General features: G+C 50.7%; 1 protein-coding gene across 3 annotated transcripts in view; it reads right to left on the bottom strand.

The window, feature by feature from the left end:
* BOC (BOC cell adhesion associated, oncogene regulated) overlaps positions 1 to 22,478 on the bottom strand; it is a 54,368-nt gene that overhangs the window by 12,582 nt on the left and 19,308 nt on the right. For all 3 annotated transcript variants that reach the window (XR_004081676.1, XM_031056631.1, XM_031056632.1), the window contains exons 2-7: positions 10,575 to 10,742; positions 9,928 to 10,206; positions 2,138 to 2,284; positions 1,695 to 1,838; positions 984 to 1,277; positions 17 to 157 (exon numbers count right to left, since the gene is read on the bottom strand). Coding sequence is in view for 2 of the 3 variants with exons in the window: in XM_031056631.1 (XP_030912491.1) it covers positions 17 to 157; positions 984 to 1,277; positions 1,695 to 1,838; positions 2,138 to 2,284; positions 9,928 to 10,206; positions 10,575 to 10,659 (1,090 nt within the window). In the remaining variant the exon portion in view is untranslated. The remainder of the gene's footprint in view (positions 1 to 16; positions 158 to 983; positions 1,278 to 1,694; positions 1,839 to 2,137; positions 2,285 to 9,927; positions 10,207 to 10,574; positions 10,743 to 22,478) is intronic.

Here is a 22,478-nt window from a genome sequence, read left to right as displayed (position 1 = left end):
CGCGACAGCCGCAGCCGGTGGCTGCCCGACAGCGGCACCGCGTTGCGCAGCCACATCACCGAGGGCTGCGGGTTCCCTCGCACCTTGCACGTGAACTTGGCACTCTGGCCCCAGGGAATGATCTGCTGGGATAGTTCCATGGTGACCTCCGGGGGTTCTGTGTGAGGAACAAACATAGACTGTTGAGTGCCACTTGGCTGGGAGTACGGCACGGTCATGGCTTTGCACTTTCCTCTCTGGCAGGGATGAGAGCAGAGTGATGGATCCTTTCCTACCCTGAAGTCCCACTTCCTTTGTGGGGGTCCACATGGGTCTGCTTCAATGCCCCTCCCCTTCAGCATCCACATAAACTGCAAAGGGAGGTAGCCCAAGGCCATCTGCCCTCTCACATGACATCAGACATCTAAAAGTCCCATTTTTCTGAGCTGAAATGCTACTCTGCAAAGATTGTGCTTGTGCCACAACACCACACTGGCACCTAATGAAATGCAATCTGTGAAACATGGGCTTAATCTCCCTAAAAATTGTGAGACTGGGAAGTTATGTGTGGTAGAAATATCTGAGCTTTGTATGCCTTGTTTTCTACTCCACAGGGACCTTCCCTACAACAGAACAAAAAACAGAACAAAACAAAGACACTCGAGTGTCTTCCTTATGCCAATGTCAAATTTGTCTAAAAAGCAACCAGGCTTCCACTAGAAAGTATTAGAACAAAAGCAGTGCCACAAATGACAGGATAAGAGCTTCTGCAGAGGAAAGGAGGATCCGTCATCTCGAGCCCATGGTGGGAGCCGAGAAGGAGGAACTACTGCCCTCAAGAAAGAATTAGTCTGGTCTCCCGGAAACTGGAACCACAAGCAGGGGTTTGCATTACATTGTGGTTTGTCCAGAGAGAGGAAGAGTGCTTCAGTCCCAGTATCTTCCCCTAGAAGAAGATGAGATGTCCAAGCCCTTCCTGAAACAAAGGCTCCAGCAGCACTCACCAAACACCTGCACGTTGTAGAAGATGAACGCAGCCCCAGCCTCCCCAACGCCATTGTCAGCCATGCAGCTGTAGGTGCCCGAGTCCTCCTCGCTTGTGGGGTCGATCAGGAGGTTGCTGAGCAGGAAGCGCGTCTTGTTGTAGGCGGAGACACCAGAGCCATCCTTGGCCCAGGTGACCCGCGGCGGGGGGATCCCGCTGGCCACACACTCCAGAATCAGGCTCTGGCCCTTGGTGACAATGATAGTCTGAGCCTCAGGAGGGTAAATTATCCGGGCTGCTTCCGCTGTGGAGCCTGGGGAGGAGAGATGGAAGAAGGAGGTGCGTGGGAAGGAAGGTGGATGGTGGGGGAGCACCCTGTGCAGTGGGTAAGTAGGGATAATGGTAGGGCACACAGTTTTCCTGCTGGAACGGGTAAATGGCAATGCAGGACCAGAGGGATGTTCTGTAAGGGTTCTGTGCACACCGCAAAGCCACCTTGCCAAAGGGCTAAGGGCCTTTGCCCACCCACCACCAAGAACAAATCCTAAGGAAGCATGGCAACCCCAGGGCTGCATACACATACTCCAGGAGCAGACCCTGGGGCCTTCTGCTGCTGGAAAGGAGTTTTCTCAGCAACTGATAATGGTTCACACAGAAAACCAGCTGCACCAGATAGCACTCTTCAGTGCCCCCAGAGCTGGAGATGTGCAGTGAGGGGAGAATGGCTTACGTCTCACACGAAGCCTCTCACTGGAGACTGAAGTTTTCACCTCCTGTGTCACGGGGTTGTAGGCAGCACATTTGTAAGTCCCCTCATCCTCCTGGCTGGCATTAACAATCTGAAGGTTTCCAGATGGCATAATAAGATAGTTGTCTGGAGACAGAGAAGAGAAAGTGGCACATGGTCACAAGATATGCTCCTGTCCAGCCTCCTGGAACACATGCAGTGTCCTGAAGAAAAGGTAGACAACAGGGAAAGAAAAAACCATGATGTCCCAGGCAGCATGGACATCAGGGAGACCATGCCAGGGACCCTGAAGTAACTTGTGTTCAGACAGGTGGCAAAGGGACAAGGAGGCAGCAGGTAGAGATAGCTACTAGCTATTGCTGGTAAGAAGGGTGAAACTGAGGATCCTGTGGCAGAACCTCTTGGGACAGACCCTGTGCGCTCACCTCGGGAGGCCTCCAGCCACTCCTGCTTCACACTGTAGCGGACCTGAGCCTTGGGGTGACTTTCAGGCAGGTCGCAGGCAATCACAGCTGTGTTCCCTTCATCCACCTCGATCACGTGCTGGCCATCGAACTTGAAATCTTTGAGATCTGCAAAGAGAGCAGAAAACAAGGCATCTCAGTGGCTGGCTAAACATCTCAGTGTCAGCTCATGCTCTCCCCATGAACTCGGAGCTCTTTCCTCGTGGTGCCGGCAGAGGACCGCTCTGACCCCAGCAGCTAGGGAAACTGGCTTCCTTTCACGATTTCCCCCCCACCTCCTTTTTCCTACAAAATGAGTAACTTAAAACACAGCTTCTGGAGAAATCCCCTGCTCCAGGGCTGCGAAACTGGGTGTGAAAAATCCTGGCCTGAGAGTAAAATATAAGCCAACTTACTGCAGTACTGAAGGGCAGCCAAAAATGGTCCTTTTGCCGCCTGCTATTTCACACATGGCTGCTGTCCTGCTACTGAGAAGCTGACTTTGTAGTCATAACTCAGGGAGCCCAGCCTGCTTCAAGGGTGTACAGAAGCCAGGTGGGAGGAAGTGTGTGATGCTCCCTGAGCTCCTCCCACACCTGAGAAATCAGCGTCTCTGCTCCAGGCACTCTTGCTCCAATCAAATATCTTGCAGCTGGAAGTTGGTTAACCACATGTGTGCCCAAGCTCCAGCTAAAAGAACAGGGACTTGCAAGGAAAACCAGCTCCTCCTCTACATGGCACAGCTGCTCCTTCCCTAAAGCAGCTGTGAAAACCCTGTCCCACCACATCCCTCTGCCCATGCTGTGATGGGAGTTCCCATCCTGGCTGGGCTGATGTGGGTAGCAGGACTCAAAGCACAGGAACTAAGAAGAAGGGGTACCTAACTTTTTGTTTTCTTTTCCCTGGTTTTTTTAAAGCAGGAGGAGAGGACTGCAGCAAAACCCCACAGATCTGGAAGGGCAGGGAGCATGCCAACCGGGACCCACCAAATTTTTCAGAGAGAAAACTGGTTTCCATTCCCTCTGGGTGTGATGGCAAATCTTGCCGATGCACTGCAAGCTTGAAGTTTGTCTCAGACACATGTGCTGTGAGGGAGAAGGTTTTGTGCCAGGAAAAAAGCCCCTCGTGCATTTTTACAATGCTGTACACCAGCCCAGGTGTTTTCACCCCTAGTGAAAACGTCACATCCCGCAGTTGGTTGTTGTCACAGGTGACAGGTCACACTGTCATATCAAGGCTCAGGTTGGTGCCTCTTCCCAGGACCAAGGGCTAACAGATCTCCTGAATGGCATGCCACTAATTCTGGATCAGACCACACTTCCTTTGCAAAACCCCACTCTAATGCAGTGTGCTGCATTCTGCAGCCACAGCACAGCCACGTGCTGTCGACAGCTCCCTCGGCCCCAGAAACCCATCCCAGGACGTGGCACCCGTGACCTCGGGCAGTTTGGGGGCCAGGGGGCAGCAGGAGGGCTGGCGGCGGGCGGGCAGCAGGCTGCCTCCCTTGGCAGCCCCAGCCAGCAGAAAAATGTGGGGCTTGTTCTCTGGGAAATGCAGCAGCGTTCCAAGAGCAAAAGACAACTCTGGCTCCAAGCTTCTCCCACCCACAGTCATGGAAAAGTGACATGAAATTTCTCAAGCAGACTTTCTGATTAAAGCAAGATCCTTTATGGAGTTTAAATAAAAACCAGCTCTCTTGGCAAGGCATCGAGAAAGCCTCCCCGAGCGCGGTGCGGAGGGGCTGTCGGGCAGCTGCTGGGGAAGCCAGCGGTCCCGGGCCCAGATCTGAGGCAAGGGGAGGAGGTTGAAAAGAAAAGGGGAGGTTTTGCAATGTCATAAAAATGATTTGCAATGAACATGCTTAATACTTCTGGAATTTCTTGGCATTGTTCAATTAAAAAAAATAATAAAAAGAAGGGATAGGGGTGAACTTCAGAAATGTGATTAATCCTTTAAGACAAGCTGAGGAGGGGAGCCAGGTTTCCACTGGATATTAAAGCCAGATGAAAGTTAACTCTTAACTTGTGAAAAGCTGGCAGTGCCTCACGCTCCTCCTCCAACGAAAGTTACTGCTGGGGCAAGGAACGATGATGGATATTTTCTCCTCTTTGCTTTTTACATTTGATCAAGGAATAAAATAGTGAGAGCCACAGAAATGGAAAGAGGTGGAGAAGTGGTGAAAGCCCAGGGTCTGCCTGCCCACATTGCGCATGTTTCGCTGATCAACAAAATATAAACGAGCATCGGGAAAATTAATGTGCGCCTTGGTGGTCTGGATTCATCACAGCCAAATTAAGATTTTGGAGCCAAGGCATAGGCTCCAGCAATGCTGGCAGGGATCCGCACACACACACTTACACGAGCACGTGTACGTGCACACATACTCTGAGGAAAGAAGGGGCCCAAAAGCCTGGAAAAAGAGCAGACCCAAGGTCCTGGCATAGCAGAGCCATCTTGAAGATGGAAAATGATGACCCTGTGCCAGGGCACCCCCTGGGATGACTGTGGGCTGGGTAGACATGGGGGCCTCTCCCAGGCAGCCCCCCAGATGGTGGCTCAGCCCACATCTCACAGCTGTGGGTGGTGCAGCCCCACAGTAGGGAGCTGCAGCTCTTCCTGGCTTCCCCTCAGCCCAGAAGTGAGGGACAAGGGGTGAAACTGTGGACAAAGGGGGAAAGAACAGAGGAAAGGAAGGGATCCTGGGGTGGCTGGGGGGGCAAGAACCAGGTGCCTTTGGAGAAGCACAGTGAAGCTGGCAGGGGAGAGGGGGAAAATAGCAGAACTGGGACAAACTACTTTCTCATATGCCAAGTGTATGAGTTTCCTGCCAAAATACTCTCCTAAATTCCTGCTTCCCCACAGAGAACAAGACTGGTTTACTTGCCAGTGGATTTTGGCCACGGGCGATCTCAACTGCCCTGCTCACCACTGGTACGGGCATGTAGAGCCATCCTTTAGGGCCAATGGGTCAGCCAGAGCTGGTGAGGAGTGGTCAGGGTCACCCCAGTCCCCCCCTGTGCATGGGACAAGCTCCCCCACACATCCTGTTGCATTTGGCCTCAGCACAGCAAAACAGAGGGCACAGTGCCAAGCTGGGACAACCAGCTTCGTCCTGGGGGGTTCAAACAAGCTGCCCCTGAGTTGTGGGGGGACCATGCATGTTCCCCCCAGCAGGGAGGGCTGGAGGATAGGATCCATGCCAGGGGGATATGCAGCACTTGCCCCTTCAGCTGTGCAGCCAGCGGCAGCCAGGCCCCACATCTAACATGCAATTTGCACCGGAGTCTAACAACCACGGCAGCTGGGAGAAACCACATCCCCTCTCACTGGCTGGGTTTTCCTTCTCATATGGCAGCACCCAGCGTGCCAGCCCATGTTCTTGTCCTTAAAAGACACGCCTGACCACAGCGAAGCAAGTCCTCATCTCCCAGCCATTGTCCGGGAGGTGCTGCGGACAGACAGACTGAGCACTGCCAATCCCAGCCATGCTGGGACAAGAGGGCTTTTCCCCCCCTCTTTTTTTGTTTAGGAGGGAGTGCAACCAAAGGCCATTGCTTATGTCCATCTGCAGCCGGCTCCGAGGCGCAATGGGGTGAACTGGGGTGCAGCCCTGCAGCCAACTGTGCTGCTGTCACTGGGGAGGGAAACCAGCTGAGTCCCAGGGCTGGGGGCCAAGCAACGAGGCAGGCGAGACAGAGCTGATTAAATGAATGGGAGACCATAAATAAATCAGGAGAAGAAGCAATAGTAAGTGAAATGATGGCCCCAAGGTAAAAGTTCTCCCTGCCATAGGGAAGAGTGAAAGAGGAAAGGGAAGGAAGGGGAATAAGCAGGAATAGGGTCCTCCAGCCTGGGGGCACGCACCTTCCACTGTTGCCCCCTCAGCTGTGAGAGCAGCCTAGGGCTACGGCTCTCACTCCCCGTCCAGCCAGCAGCACAGGAGTCTGGGCACTGGTGCTGTCATCACCAGATTCCTCCCACCCTGCTGAGACAGGCACAGCCCCACGGACTCCAGCCTACTGATGCCCGCCCCAGCACATCTCCCCCACCCTGGGCCCATCTCACAGTCCTCATGCCACAGCTCTGATGGCTCACAAAACACCACCTGCGTTTTCCTTCTCTCCCCTCCTCACATGGCCTCTGCCCCCGGGACCAGAGCTCCCATGCCTGCTCTGCATATGCTTTTCCAACAGGCAGCTATCCTCCTCTTCCCCTCCTTCCCTCCCTCCTGCCCAGCATTGCCTTTGGGGAGTATCTGCAGAGAGGCCCTGGCGAAGGAAAATGAATGGGGCTGTCTTCAGAAAGCAGCTGCAAATTCCTGGGGGATGCCCAGCCCGACCCCGTGCAAGGTCACTGTCCACAAGCTCCACATGCTGAGGCCCAGCTCCCCACACGTGCTGCCACAAGGCCGAGGACTGACCTCACCCATGGCACCGATGGAGGCAACAGGGCAATGAGCCACCCTTGCCCACTGCATTCCCGAGACACAGGCAATCCCACACCCCTGGCCACAGGGACACTGGAACAGGTGGAGTTTTTTTGCTGAACCCCTCATCTATTTTTCTGTTTTGTTTTCAAATATCATGTCTATCAGGTCAGGCTTGCTGCTGTGTTTGATGCCCTGATTTTCAATGCATACAGATGAGCTCTGGGAGTTACAAAGCTCTACCTCTGCTCATCAGCCGTGCTCCAGCCCTGCACTTCAGTTGCCCCTGTGAGCTCCATGAAGAGCTCCTGACTTTTCAAGCCTCTAGCTGTTACAGAACCAGCCCTCAGCACCATGTACAACTCCCTGGTAGAATCACTCAGCCCCACCAGAGCCCACTGCAGCTGTGCCTTTTACATACAGCACCTCTACCCAGGAGAGGGGCTGGGGCAGGGCTTTCTGGCAGGATGGCAACTTTGCCACCTAGAATCAGGCACAGAAAACATTTCTTTCTTCCTTGCAGCTGTCATTCATATGAAGGCTTAAAGCCTGGTTTGGAAAACCAGGGATACTCCTGTTTTATCCATACAAGCTGTCCCAGACTGCAGTGCTGCCCTGGGGCCTGCAGGGCTGATCTTGTGCACCACAATCAGGCCAGCGCCGATCAGCAGGTGTGACCTGCAGTGACCTGCACTAATATGCCATGGGCTGCCAAGGTTGTGTGGAGCCCCAGTTCAGCTCTAACTGGACTCAATGGTGCCCAAGTGAAGCCTGAAGTGCTGCGCCCTTTGTCACTTCATGAAATCTTTCCCTTCTGCAAATCCCTCCTCCCTCCACCTCTTGGATATAACAACAGCTATTTTATCTCTGCTGGAGAAATTAACTGCAAGTTTCAACCAGCACTCTGAGCCAGGGGGAAGAGAGATGGCCTCGGCATCACTCTCATCGGCTCAGATGAGAGAAGGAGGTGTGAGTCCCAGGGCTACACTGTGGCTGCCAGCACTGCAGTGATGCTTATCTGCTTGCTGACTGTCAGCAAAGCACAGCAGGCCCCAGGGGACTGGGCACACAGAGCCTGCGGCATTCCAGAGTGCTTCCTTCAAACAAGGCCCAAATAAAGGAGGGAAAAGAGCCTAAAAGTTGGCCAGACAATTTTACCTACACTCCTGAAAACCTAGCAAGTCACTTCTTCCAATTACTCCAGGTCCTCTTCCAAAATAAACCCAAGCCTTGAAAATGTTTCCATCGCCCTCCTTCCCCCCACTGCTTTCATTCATGCATTCCAGTTTCACTTTCCTGTTGCCACCCCAAAATAATTTTTGGATGGAACTAAGACTTTCAGAGGGTTTTCATTCAGCTCTGAAGGTTATCTGGAGGAGATTTATCAACTGCAAGCTGACCTGCCAGGGGCTTTTCTCTCACCATGGTCACCACTGAATCAGCTCTGAGCAAGGTCCTGTAGGGGAGGTCTGGAGCAGGAGAGAAAGCCTGGGGCACATCTGCTACCACAGCTTTCAAACTCAGTCCCACCACCCAGTGTGCTCCCTGTTCTTTCAGAGCAACATCACTGTTGCAAGCAGACTCCAGCTCATGAACATGAGACTGGTTATTTGAACCTCTCCAGAAGATTCTACTCCCACACCTTCAGTCCCACACCTTCACTGGGATGCCCTCTCTCTCTCTCCACTCCCTGACTGCTAGATCTTCCCCATCTGGGTGCTCTCTATCACCTGAGGCTACCCAGATGTGTGGGATGCAGCCTCTGCCATCCCCAGCTATCCCTGAGGATGAGGGACCCGTGCAGCACAGCACAGCACAGGGGTTTTCCACAATGGATTAGCTGCTTGATGATCCAACCTCTGGCTCCAGTTTTGTGAGCTCCACTGAGTGGTGCTCCTGACTTCCTCTCAGAATTGCGTTTGCCACGACAGGGACACAGCAATGGCCAAGTCCTTCTCTTTTGCACACGCTAGGCAAAGGTGATTTGGCTCCTGGAGAGGGCTGATGCACTACTCAGAGGCTTTTGATTCGTCCTGAAGGACATTGTGGGGCCTTCTGGTGCCTTAGGACCTGTCCCCCATTCACCACTAAAGAAGTCAGGTCAGACATACTTTTCCCAGGAGATAGAGCTGGTGGTAGTGGGCTGGGATGCAAATGAAAAAAGAAAAGGGGATCGCCTAAGCAGGAGCTGATCAGGCTGAGGAGCTGTGCACACCCTACTCTCCTAAATTCAAACCATGTCCTTGGTAATCCCATCCACCCCTCCCCTCCTCTCCTTCTCTCTATCAGGCCACCAGCACACACAGCCCCCTTTCTGCTCTGGAATGTGTTCTCCGAAACTTAATCTCAGCATGGGGCTCAGGCCAAATCCCCCAACAGATTCGGCCCTGTGACAACCCCCTCCCACCCTGCCTCAGAGTTCAGCAACTCTCTCCTTGCTTTCCCTGGCCTCCTCCTCCTCCTCCTCCCACCCTGCCTGGCCTAAACATTTCACTCCTGATTAATGTATCAGTGACAAGCCAATAGTTCTTGGCTTTAAAGCAAAGCCAGGCCCCACTTTGCACAAACATCTTCACGTCTTCATTTTCTTAAGACAGCCCCAAACTCCCTTTTGCTGGGAAACATGAAGCCCTTTCTACACTCAGGGACTGTCACTGCAAGGCAATGGCAGCCTCCTCTGCACACACTTGCTCCACCAAACACTGTGGATTTCTGAGAAGGTGGAGCTCTCCACTGCTCTTTCTCACATGCATCCAGATACAATCCCCTCTGGCCAAATACATACAACATCTGGCCAAAACCAGGTGCTTGTAAGAAAAATTGCCCACCTAAGACACCTCTGGCCATGCACACGTCTCCCAATGCCAGAGGGCACCAGTGAGGAGCACGTAAACTCAGGGATAGGAGCAAAGTCCCTTGCTCAGAGTTGTGTCTCAAGAAGGCAGTAAAACTTAGCGCACACTGACCCTGTGCTGGCAGCAGCCCCAGCAGCAGTTGGGCCATCAGCTCCAGCAGGTACTATTTATAAACTCCATCAATAAGTCAGGAACCAGAGGAGGCAGCCTGTCAGGAAAGCAAACCCCACAGCTCAGGCATTCCCTGGTTGTGCAAAAACTTCTCCCTGAAGGACAGATCTGCAGCCTACCACACAGGAGGAGGATAGTTTGGGTCTGACTGGGCCACACCACGGCAGCCAGTCCACGATCAAAAATGCTACAAAAGGGCGTATGCCAAAGGAGTCATCCCTTGATGCCAGCACGAGCAAGCAAGAATGGATGAGCCTCTCGAGATGTGTGAGCGATGGCCCAAGCAAAGCAGGGGCTGTCAGAGAACTGAAGCTACTCACTAGCTAAGGTGACCACTGCAGGGACACTGGCAATGACTCCTTCAGGCACACGAGCAATGCACTGGTAGCGCCCCACGGTGTGGTTGTTGAGAGCCGTGATGATGAGCTTCCCTCGCTCCACATGGATACCCAGCACCTCGTCTGATCCAGCCAGCTCCTTCCCGTTCAGTCTCCAGGTGAGATTCACTCGGGGGGGGTCCACCACACACCCCAGGCTGACTGGGCCTCCAAGCTTTTGGACAATAGAAGCAGGTTGCACTGTGACCTGCAGAGATTCACCTGCACAGAGGGAAAAAACGGGAATAAGAAAGCTCTGTGAGACTCAGCAATAGAATGGACAGAGGAAAAAGCTGCAGTGCTGTACTATTTGCATTCCAAATGGCCTCTCCTTGTGTTGCGCCATCCCCTGGACTCCTCATACACCCACCCTAATTTTTAGAGATGAACCCCAGCCCCATTTCTTCCTGGCACCGCCTGAGAGAAATGTTCGACTCCAAATGTATCCTCCTCTGGAAGAGAGTTTGAACCTGGACCTTTGGTCAAGGCTACTCAGGGAACAGCAGAGAGAGGAAACCTCTTTGTCTGTGAGGCATGGCTACGCTAAACGGCACTGAGGCAAACCAGAATGGGTAAGAAAAGACACTCACTCAGTTTGGCAAAACAGCTGGCAGCCGCAAGCACGAGGCAAGGGATGGGGGACATGGGCCTCTTCCTTCCACGTGTCATTGCCATCCCATGTGCTGTGATCTGGGCTGCCCAGGGAAGGGTCCCATAAGCTGCCTCAGGGGATGCAGTGGATTTGTGGCAGTGGATTCCTGTGGATGACAAGAGATAGATGAAACCCTCAGGCTTCCCTCTGCTTTCCAGCCCTGCCTGGCTTCTCTACCAACATCCTTAAACTGCCACAGATTCACCAAGCCAGTGGCCTGAGGAGACTACAGATGCTGATGCAAGCAATTCTCTTCTCCAGCCTCTCCCCCAGGCACGGCTGGGAGTCTCCCAAGACATCCCATCCTCGGTACACATGCACACACAGACACACAGTCTCCTTCCCCATTTCATACTTGGCACAGTGAGTGACAGTGATGCACACCGGACAACTTCCAGGAGCAAAACACAAACATTTCCAACAAAGTGTCACTGAAGATATCCACTGAGTGTTGCTGCCACTTCTTGGCTATGTCTCGAATATATTCTATTTTGAACACTACAGTAAAGGAGCAGTACAAGTCCACTCAACCTATGAAAATACTTCAGATTAGCTGAAACACACCACCTATTTTAACTCTACACAAACCACCAGGTTCATACTTGAAAGTGTCAACTAGCCCCAAAAAACTAAAAATGTAAGGCCACCTGTCACAACCCAGGTTGCTGTGAAGAGCTGCACACTGCAGCAGATGCTTTGGAGACCCGTGAATGAACACTAAAGCAGACAAGCCAGGTCAGGGGGATTAAAGACCTCAACAGTCGCCCCAAGAGACACCTCAGACGTCAGACTGAGTTCATCTTTAATCAAAGGCAACAGGCTGAAGTCAAGAGGAGATTTCCCTCTACTGGCATCATAATGCAGCTATAGGATTTTGAGCTCCCTTCAGCTGCAGCACTAAGATGACCTGCAAGCCTTAGAGCACTGCAGAATTGCTCCTGTGGCATGTCTCCAGGGAAGAAGCCCAAGGGCAAACCCAAAGCAGCCATGGCAGCCAGCCCAAGGAGCAGTTATACTGCCTGCTCTCCCTGCAGCAAACAGCTCATTAGCCACAATCACCATCCTCAGGAGCACCTGACTCTGCAGGGCAGTATTTCCTACTTCCACCATGGTCACTGCTTGAGCCATCACCTGCTTGAGCATGTGTTCTCCATACCCATCTCAGTCAAACAAGGGCACAAGTTCCTTCAAGCATAACCCCCAAAATTAAACCTCCTAACTCCTGAAGTAAGGACTGACACATACTCCCCCTGAGACGCTTGGTGAGTTGTTCAAGGCAAGGCTGATTCCTGCTAGCAAGGAAACCACACATATTTGGGGAAATATCACCAAGATACTCTCAAATTACTTTGCTTGGCTTTTGGTGACAGCAAAGGTGCCGAAGTGCAGCACAGGACAATGTCCATGGCCAGCCATGCTCAGATGCACATTGTAGCAGCAAGAATCCAGCAGGCTGGCTTGCATGCCTCTCTGCAAACTGGGCTGTCCCTCTGACAGCCTCACAAGCTGTCCCTTCCCCCCCCGCCCCCACATCCCAGAGCTCTGACATTTGAAGTTGAGAAGAGGAAAGAAAAACCTCTTCAGAGCTGGTAATTTCAAAAGGAAGAAACACCAAGTAAAGCAACATGCTGCTGAGTTTTGGAAAGGCCACAAAGAGCATCTTTACAAGGCCCTTTGCAGGCCAGTATGAATCTAGTGCACTGGCTGGCCCAAGGCAGCTCTTTACAGGAGTTACAGAATCATGGGTAGAGTGGCTGTGAGGCCAAGATGACAAGCCTGACAAGCCCTACTGAGAGGCAGAATAAATTAAGTCAAGCTTGGCATGGCCCAAGGTGGCTTCCAGGCATCCAGGAGCATGGATGGAGCTCAGACATTGGACATATCCTGAAGGCATCCAGAGAGAACACTAGGCCATACTCCAGCTACTGCAGGCCACAGCCTGGTTACATGTGGAAATCTCTGTGGGTAACCTCCAGTGCCAAAGAGACAAGACAGCAACTTCCATCCCACACACCTCATCCTTCTTGGTGCTCACTCTCCTCACCTGAGAAGTCTCAAAATTTCCCCCACCAACCAGCACATAGTGACTTGACAGCTCCAAGTCAATCACAGGATACTTTAGTGATTGACTTGGAGACCCATCTGAGTTGCTCCAGTTTATCTCTCCATGTGATACAGCCACCAAAGCACCCTTCATTATGCCACAGCCACCATGGGAAGTCACCACTGATGATGGCTGTAAAAGTGCCCTGGGTCTGTCCATACCACAACATGCAGTGTTGGCACCACTGCTGATGCACAAGTTAAGGTTCGACTAATTACACTCATCTGGAAAAGACTTTGAGGTAGTTCAGGCTTAAAAACACCTCACACCCTAAGGTTTACAGGAGATGGAAAGCCTTTCACTGACGTAGAAGAAACATTTTGGGGTAGGACTTACTGTCTGGCTTCTCAGCATTGGAAGCCTACGGAGCAAAGCTGACTCATTCCCCCTATCTGGATGGGTTTGGCAGCAGGATGGAAAAATGTTGGATGGGAAGGAGTTGCTCCCTGGAGCCCAGGCTGAGTGAGGGGGTAGGCAAAGATATTCCCAACCAGACCTCCCTGCAGCTCTGTGTTGCACAGAGCCTCTGGCCAGAAGGGCAAAGCCAAAGGCACAGAACTGTGCATGAGACCCCTCGTGAGCTAGGACCACCCAGGCACATCGATGCAGTGACTGAACTGGCTGCCCCCAGGTCTGTGAAAAGATGAACAGCAATAGGTGGGGAGAAAAAAGAGGGGAGCTCAAAAAATTTGGCCACAGCACTAGGCAGATTGAACAGTATTGAGCAGAGAATGAGGAGAGAAGGTGTGTTGCAACAAGTGTATGTATGGTACCTCCCCAAACCTCCAGGCAAGAGTACAAGCTCTAAATAGGGACATGTGGCCATTTCTTTCACAGCTGAGTGAAGTACAAAAAGTAAATGGCCAGCATAAAAATAATGAGGAAAATGAATGAAAACATCAATTCCAAAAGAACTATTAGGATCCAGGGCCAGATTTTGAAATTCTCAGCTCTTACAATTGAAGCCAGATTTTCAAAAGCATTCAGTTCTTGACATGCTGAGCACTCCTGAATAGGCAACCAACTTACTTCGATGCCTAAATGGGAGCTGACCTCTTTTGAAAATGCTGTCCCTTAAGCAGGCTGCAATAGTGCAAAGCAAGGAACTTTATTAATCAGGCAGCTTTCGATCTGCCTCGTGTCCTGCCAGCAGCACCAGAGTGGACTGCAGTGGGAAGGCAGAGGTGGCAAGCGGAGGAGACCCCAGGCACCCCAGCTGACTTTCCAGAGGTGGTGGACCCAGGGGCTGCAGGGCTGCTGCATGACAGGGTCCTGCTCTGCTGCCTCCTCTCCCCAAGGCAGGTACCTTGTGTAGTGCCAGCACCTCTGCAGCCACCAATAACACCACTCCTGACAGCTCCTGCTTAATTGCTATCTAGGAAAAGAAAGAGTCAAAGTAATTTAAAGAGATTCGAGAGGGAGGGAAAAAAAAATTGTTTGTTTATTTAAATTCTTTCCTGCCAGGTTAAAATAACAATTTCCTGTCGGTGGAGCTCTAAGTCCCTTTCAGACAGCCCAGTAAATCAAAAGAGGGGCCATTACGAGAACAAAATTAACGAGAGCTTAATCAGTCAAGAAGGGGTGGTGGCGGTGTAAAATCTGTCGGCTCGGCTTCCCACCACACACCAACGCCAGGCGACGCCCCTGCCTGCAGCCGCAGCTGTGCCACGGCGGCGGAGGGCACTGCAAAGGCAGCGGAGCGAGAAAGGAAAACCAGAGGCGAAGATATAAAAGGGAAGAAAGGCCCGCGCCAGCGCGGGGGGGGGTGACAAATCTGGAAAGGAAAAAGGGATTTGAATTAAGCACAGGCCGCAGGAGAGGTGTTTGCTGATTAGAAACTGAAGGTTTTACTGAGGAAATGCAGCTCACAGCCCCAAGACCCCTTCTGCTTAACAAGGGCCAGCCAAGCAGCCCTTGTTACTGCCACATTGCCTGTAATTTACAAGGCTCCCAAATAGGAACCAGCCTGTGCCCCAGCTCCGGGCAGCATCCACAGCACACATCCCAGGCAGGGATGGATGGGAAGGCTGCGGGAATGCCCAGGCAGACTGGGAGCTGTGTGGAGTCACCGACGCACATGGCAGTGGTCCGGGGTTGTGTCATTCAGATGGACCTTGGGAACTTCTTCCTGCAAGGCATGAACAGTGGGAAGGGGCAAGGATTGCTCTGCACTGAGGGAAAGGCTGCCGCAACTTCAGTCCAGCTGCCAGCTGGGGACACCCTGGGTGACTCCAGAGAATTCACTGCAGCTGCTCTCTGTTTCCAGCAGGTCAAGTAGGGACAGTGAAACTCCCAGCTCTCTGTTTCATACATTGAGACCTCAGCTTTTCAGAAAAAGTAATGTCTTACACAGTATTATGAGCCAATTTTACTTGTAATCATTACTTGTATCATCAAGCAAGCTGTTCTTGGATGCTCAATCTTTTCCATCCCCTCTGAAAAATCCCACTGTACAACTCTATAATCCTCTAGCTGCAAAAATACTGTCCAGGGGACATCTTTGAGCAGATCAGCTGCAAAGTCCCTGCATGATTCCTGGGCATGGACAGCAATCTGGACATCCCTGATGACTTCTCCCCGACCCATCAAACAGTAACATCCCACAGGGCAAAATTAACCTTTACCCAACCCCTGTCCCCATTTCAAAGTATTAATTTCACACAGATAAGTTAGGCTCATTTTCTCTGAAAGGGTTTGGGAAAAGGACAGGTTGGTGCAGGACAGAAGCTCCCCTCCCACAGAACATCATGGGCAGCTGATGGAGATGGGTGTGCAGGTGCCATAGGGAGTGGCAGGATCCCAAATGGGAAAAGGCTCATATCAGGAGGGGCAGAAAGGCAGAACCCTGTATTACACCACTATGTTTGAAGTCAAGGAGGTAGCACAGTGTTTGTGGAAAGAGGGATAAAAGCTTGCCTGTTTTTATCTCTTGTAGCACTGAGAGCTTCTGATTTCAGAGTGCATTAGCTCTTTTAACATAGCCCTTGACTAACCGTATGAGAGGGTTGCCTTCTCCCTTTTTTAGTGATTAGGCAAAAAGACTCTCAGTGGTTGCTTGTGAGCTCAGAGAGTCCATCAAAAAGCCACAACAGAGAAAGTGTGGGATAAATTCATGCTCATAGTCAGAAAGAAAATATCCAGAATAAAACCTGGCATGGCAAAAAACACCACAGATCAGTGAGTTTTCCTAAAAACTGCAACTGGGTGACCCTAAAAAGAACCACAGTTTTGATTCAAGCAAGTCCTGAGAAATAGACACCTCTTTAAAAAATAAACTAAACTTGCAGGGAAAACATCTCTTTTCCTTGAACAGAACTGCTCATGCAAACCAAACCAGCAACAAACCAAACATGCAAACATCTCTGTAACGTTTTTGTCTTCCTCAAGATGAAGCTACTTCTCTGAGCAGTTTCTTGCCTTAACAGCCTGCAGCATCACCAGGGAGAGGACTGGGCATGCTGGCTTTGAATTAGCAACAGGATGCAAAGCCTTCTCATAGCCTGTCTGACTTCTGCTCATATCCCTGAGGACCCAAGGCCTGCAGTTTCTGGCAGCTCTCCATCCAACAGCTCCTCTGAACTGAGCGCCACTTTCCAGCTGGCATTGATCAGGCTGACTTTGCTGAGACCCAGCAAACCCCTCCACGCTGGCATTTCATCAGCCAGCAAGCGTGAGGCCGCCTGAAGAAGAAATGCCACCCTCACACCCGCCACGGGCTCCCCAGTGTCACCACAGCAGCGGCACCACAGCGGGTGTGGCTCACCTTGGGCACTGCCTGTGGCATGGTGGTCCCAGGGTGGTAGCACCTGTCAGCTGGGGACAGCTGTAGTGCAGGCAGGCCATGGACGCAAGGATGGCCTTACCCCACAGGATACACGTCCTTTTTTCCACAGTTACTGGGAGAGGAGCCCTGTGCTAAAACAGAGTATACACACTGGCTTTTGCTGCCCCTTGGCGTGCCCTGAAAGCAGCTCCAGTCCTTGAAAAGACAAGGCTAAAGCGTAAGAAAAAAAGAAAATCCACCTCCTTTCTTCAATATCATGCTCCCCCCATGCCCTAGACACTTAATTTCCCTCTTCCCCCCCCCCCCGGCTTCCCCCTCCATTCTGAGTAAATTCAATTTGACAACCCTGCTAATTGGATAAACGCTGCTCCCTACGCTCCTTTAAGGCTGCCCGCTTTTCTCTCCTTGTTTTTGGAGGGCGATTGTGGCTGTTCTTTAACATGAATTCCATCTGCTTTATTTCTCCTCTGCCCATTCAAGACGCCTCCTGAATATGTATGAGGGGCTTCGCCCCCCCACCCCTTTTCTCCTCCATCCCACCTCCCTCCCTCATCACCCCCCCACCCCTCTCCCTGCCCTCTTCCATTGCCCGGGACAATAACCCCCCAAATGCCCCCTTCTCCCACCCAGGCCCTTTTTGCTTTAGATAAACACAGGCAGTGTCAAGTGTGAGGAGGGGGGGGGAAGGATGGGGTTCAACTGCCAGTCAAGCCTCGGGCCCTCAATGAAGCCCGGAGGCCTACCCTAATCTGCTGCATGCTTGCCATATGGGAGCTGTGTTGCCCTGGGAAACACTAACAGGCAGAACGGAGCTTAATAGAGTCCATATTCATTGTAATGCAGTGAAATGGCTCGAGGGACTATTGCCCCTTGGGTCTGTTTTCATTCTTCTGTTCCCCCTCTTTCTTTTCTCTCTCTCTCTCTTTTTTTTTTAGGTATAAAAATGATGTATCAAAACATCAATGTCGATTATTTGAAATATTGTAGTTGAATCTTTTTATTGCTTCATCGGTTAAGTGTCTGAAAGTGCTGTGTTCCAACATATATTTATGTTGTCAATACTGTCAAAACTGTCAGTTTTATTACAGTGGATTTGTAATACATTTCGGATTTGCTCATTTACATAAAATGTCCACCTCAGATACCCCTCCTTTTCTCCATCTCTGGAAATCTGTGTCAGTTTAATGAAAGGATTCAAGACTCATACCTGAAGAGGGAAAAAAAAAAAAAAAAGAAAAGAAAAAGAGAAGGGCGCAGATGGAGCGTGCTGCTCAGCCTCTTCAGAAACAAAGTGCACCTAGGAAACAGATGTTGTTGCTGCAACAAGCCTGGAACTACTGGCTGCTCTCTGGCTCCTTCTCCCAAGTGTGTGCCGGGAGAAAGGGGCCCTGGAGCAGCTGCCCCCGTGGCTGGGGACAGGCTGTGTCTCCAATCAAAACCTTTCAGTCCAGAATCACTCCCAAACTGGAAGAGCTGCCACAGTTTTACACCAGCTTTTCCTGAGCACTCTCCATCCTTCTCATTCTTGATCCACCTGTAGACTCTCCTGCCTCGCAGCTAAGGTCCCAGTTTAGGGAGCTGAGGAATCCTGAAAGGGGTGTACGTCTGCAGCACCTACAGAAGGGCGCAGGCCCTGCATTCAGGAGCTTGATTTTCAAATATCAGAGAACCAGCAGAATTGCTGCCATCAAGGTTGTGTGAGATCAAGGCCCCACAGAGGTGCAGCTCAACCTGCTCTCTTGCCAAGGCTGGTGTCAGAAAGAAAGGGTCAGGATCCCCTTGAAAACCACATCAGTGTAGTAACACACTTGTGATGAGTTATTTGCTCTGGAGTGTTTTCAGTTTTCCTCACAACTGCTATAAACTCAGCTGATGTGCAGCAACAAAGTCTTGCTTTTTCGAGGCTTTGCTATGGAACAACACTGAATCTTAATTGTAAGAAATATTTCAGAGGAGGCAGCAGGAAAGGGGTCACCCACTGATACCAGTATGATGTGAAAACACACCTTCAGTCTCAGAAGCAAGGGATTTAGTGCACTGTACTGCTGCCTGAAGCATTTTCTCTTGCCACATCAAAACAACACTTGCTTTATCATTCCATCACAATTAAAGTTGGAGATCAGTGTCAATGCAGTCAGATGCTGTACTAAACACAGAAGAACAATCCCATGTCCTCTAGACTTCACACCATTGGGTAGAAGAGTTAGTTACTTTAGGATGCTTGATACAAGCACTAAAAAAAAAAATTACCTATCCATACCTTTTTGCTCTTTGGACAAAGAGGAAAAGCAGAAAAGCATGTAATAGAGAGAGCTGGGAATAAGTGAGAATGTACATCTGGACAAGAAACGCCCAGGGAATGGCTCTGCTGGCAACTGATGCAGCGGGACCCACAGGATGGGTGGCGAGTGCCAACTGATGCAGCTGGCTTTGGTCCGGGCTCCACCACTCTGAATCCTACACCAACATGAGCTGGGCCTCAGGTTGTTCCCTCCCAGTCAGCAGCTGCAGTGGAGGAGGGTGCAGGGAGCAATGGGCAGTTCCCACCAGGAGCTGTCATCACACAGGCACAGATGTGCCTGTGGGTAGTTTACATTACTCAGGGCACTGCTTTTGTTTTTCCCTTCTCATCTTTTGCAAACAAAAAACCCCCAAACCTTGAAATCTGATGTTGAGATTCTAATTGCCTCTTGGGTTAGGGAGAGGTCAGAGAGAAGGCAGGCCTGGCAGATGTAGGGGAAGTGATGCCGGGCAAAAGCCCTCAGAGATACTAAAGGGAAGTGTGGAATAAAGGTGACAGAAAATAAAAAGCACGAAAATTAAATTTAGATGACAGGGTCAAGAAAGAAGAAATAGAGGAGTTGGATTTTGGCAGATTTCCTCACATTGCATTTGTCCCCACTGCTTCAGGGCAAGGACATGGCAATGCCATAGCTCACTTGCCAGATGCACATCCAGGCTCAAGTCATTTTCCTGTTTTCCTCTGAGCAGGGGCTGTCACCTTACACCATCACCTCTCAAGCAATTCTCTCTCTCCAGCTGACACTCTTCCACTTAATTTAAATGTGGCCTGTTTAGAATAGCAGGAAAACCACTCCTGCTCTCCACCAGAAACTCCTTGCTGCTCTGAGACAAAAGCTTAAGACTTCTGCAGCATGCCCTCATCTCAGTGAAACAGCATTTTTCCATGGAGAATTCCATGGAAAAATGGACATCTAAAAGTCCAAAATGGACATTTAGAGACATCCCCATCAGCACCATAAAGAGAAACTGCCTTCTAGTTTGCACTCCTTTCAGGATGCTCTTATCCAAAGCTGCTTTCACTCTCCATTGCTTCCCCAGCAGCTCTTGGGGAACACACAGAGGCAACTCCCACTCCCTGACTACAGGACATCAAGATGTTGACCAGAACCACTTTGCCACTGATGACGCAGTAACGCTAAGAAAACCCCAAACCCTAGGCTACCTAATATCACCCTACAGCCTCCCTGCAGCCAGAGTAGTGGTCAAGAATGGGAAGGAAGACCACAACTCATGGCAAAGGTGGGACATGGAGCTGCCCTGAAAAGACTCATCTCTATTTCATTGTTTCTGTCACGTGATGGGGTCAAGCTTGCAACAGGACAGACAATAAATATCCCAGCATCCATTCATGCTGGTAACCACCAGCTGAAACACTCCTCTTTCTGTATAACATGAACCAAAGCACAGAGGAGTGGTGGACAAACTCCACCAGTCAGCATCTGCATGGAGCACAGCAGGAGCGCTCGGGGAGCAAGCACATTTCAGTGTCTGTCAGCTATGGCCACCTGCAAAATGAGACTCAGATGCTCTTGCTCACAGAATAGATCACAAGCCAGACACAGCAGCTATGGACACTTTTTAAGAGCAGCCCACATCTTCATATGCCTAAACATGGGATACCTTTAAGTACCAAACTAAAAAAAAAAAAAAAAAATCCAAATAATCTTTGTCTACGAACAATAGAAAAATCTTGTCCATGTCCAATTAGAAACAGTAATAGAGTGAAACAAATACATGAATTAAAAAAACCCAAACCACAAACCAGAAAAGTTCACAGAAACTGCCAGTGAACTGTTAAGCCTTCCTTGGGGGAAGCTGCTATGGGGAAATTTTCCTGTTGGCAGAGCAAAGACTTGGGTAGCTCTCCTAGGCTCTGAACCTTCTTCCAGTATGTACTGGAAGCAAGGGTGCCTACAACTGCTGCAGCAAAAAACTAGCTAAGCTTATCATAAACCTAAGCCAGTGGCACAGGAGAAATACCTGCTAAAACAACACATCCCCTGGATTATAGCAGAGGACTTGATTCTACTGCCACCAAAATCAGCCTGATCTTTGCCATGACTTCAATGGGAGCAGGCCCAGAAACTGCATTAACAAGCACAAGGCTAGTTTAACACAGTTGACATCAAAATCCAGAAGAGCACACAAAAGAGACAGGACAAAGTACTTGCCAGTAACGTCAATACAAAGTTTAATCCCCAGATGGCTGGCTTTAGAGACATCCCCATCACCACCATAAAGAGAAACTGCCTTCTAGTTTGCACTCCTTTCAGCAATGACTTGTTGCTGGGATGCAAAAGAGCACAAGCCCATTTTTCTTGTCCTTTGAAGATGGTATTTAAAAGTTGGAGATTTTTTTTTTCTTTCCTAAATTTGAGAATAAATGGGAGTTTTTACTCTCCGTAGCTGTCACTAAATTGTTTTTCACTAACAATAATAATTTTCGTTATGGGAGCAGGTCAAAAACCTCTAGAACTCTCTGCTGGGACAAATTTCCCCTGGAAGACATGTCACTACTCCAAAAAACACAAGAGGAAGCTCAAGGCTAGCAAAACAAAGGGACAGAAATGACTGTCCATAGAAAATGCTCTGGCTTGTGCCAAATGCCTAAGGTGGGGTGCAGGGATTAGCGCCGAGTGCCAGAATCCAGATAGGCTGAGCCAGAGCCCTACTTTGTGCCATGATCAGCAGCTGCCACGCTGCTCCAAAACCCCATGGGGCCCACCCTGAGGTGAAAAATCATGGGGGACACACTCACAGTGGGGTCTAAGGGTGGGTGACAGATTTCCCCTCTTCCCAGAGATGAAGAGGAGAGGGCTGCATTGTTTAGGCTTTTTTAAAGGTTGTGTTTGCATGTGATTTGCCCCATTTATCAGCACAACAATAAACATGCCTTTCCAAAAATTACGGTCCTGTTGAGGACAGTGAGCCAAACACGGCAGGAGATGAAGCAAGAGCTCAGGTCGCCCTGCACAGATGGGCAGGGCCACCATAAGGTTTCTCTCTGTCGACAAGGGGATGCTCCATAACAAAAGGATGGCAAAATGCTGCTGCCTCAGAGCCTGGGAAGGGAGACTCACCTGCCTGTGCCCCAGCCAGCTCCTAGGACACACCAGTAAGTGCCACAGCCCGGCTTGACAAGCAGCAGCAGCGCCCCTGAGGACCGGGCACCGCACAGACCTGCCCCTGGCTCCCCACTTGTCACTGCTGCCCGTTCACACTTGAACCCACGCCAGAAGCACCAGATCAGAGCCGAAGGCCCCTCCCTAGGCCTTTCACACAACAAGCATCAGCAGCAATTCCAGCTGTAAAGTTTGCTTTCCTTGACACACAGTTTACTTTCTCCATTCCCCCGCATCCCACCCCTGCCACTTACCCCTCACTCCAAAAAGGCTCTCTCAAACAGGCTTAAGCTTTAAACAAATAAGGGCTTGGCAAGCACCAGATCAGAGCCGAAGGCCCCTCCCTAGGCCTTTCACACAACAAGCATCAGCAGCAATTCCAGCTGTAAAGTTTGCTTTCCTTGACACACAGTTTACTTTCTCCATTCCCCCGCATCCCACCCCTGCCACTTACCCCTCACTCCAAAAAGGCTCTCTCAAACAGGCTTAAGCTTTAAACAAATAAGGGCTTGGCAAGAAGCAGCCTGC

The sequence above is a fragment of the Geospiza fortis genome, unplaced genomic scaffold (assembly GCF_000277835.1).
Source record: "Geospiza fortis unplaced genomic scaffold, GeoFor_1.0 scaffold1, whole genome shotgun sequence".
In the NCBI taxonomy this organism is placed as follows: domain Eukaryota; kingdom Metazoa; phylum Chordata; class Aves; order Passeriformes; family Thraupidae; genus Geospiza; species Geospiza fortis.
This window is presented reverse-complemented; position numbering and strand designations above follow the sequence as displayed.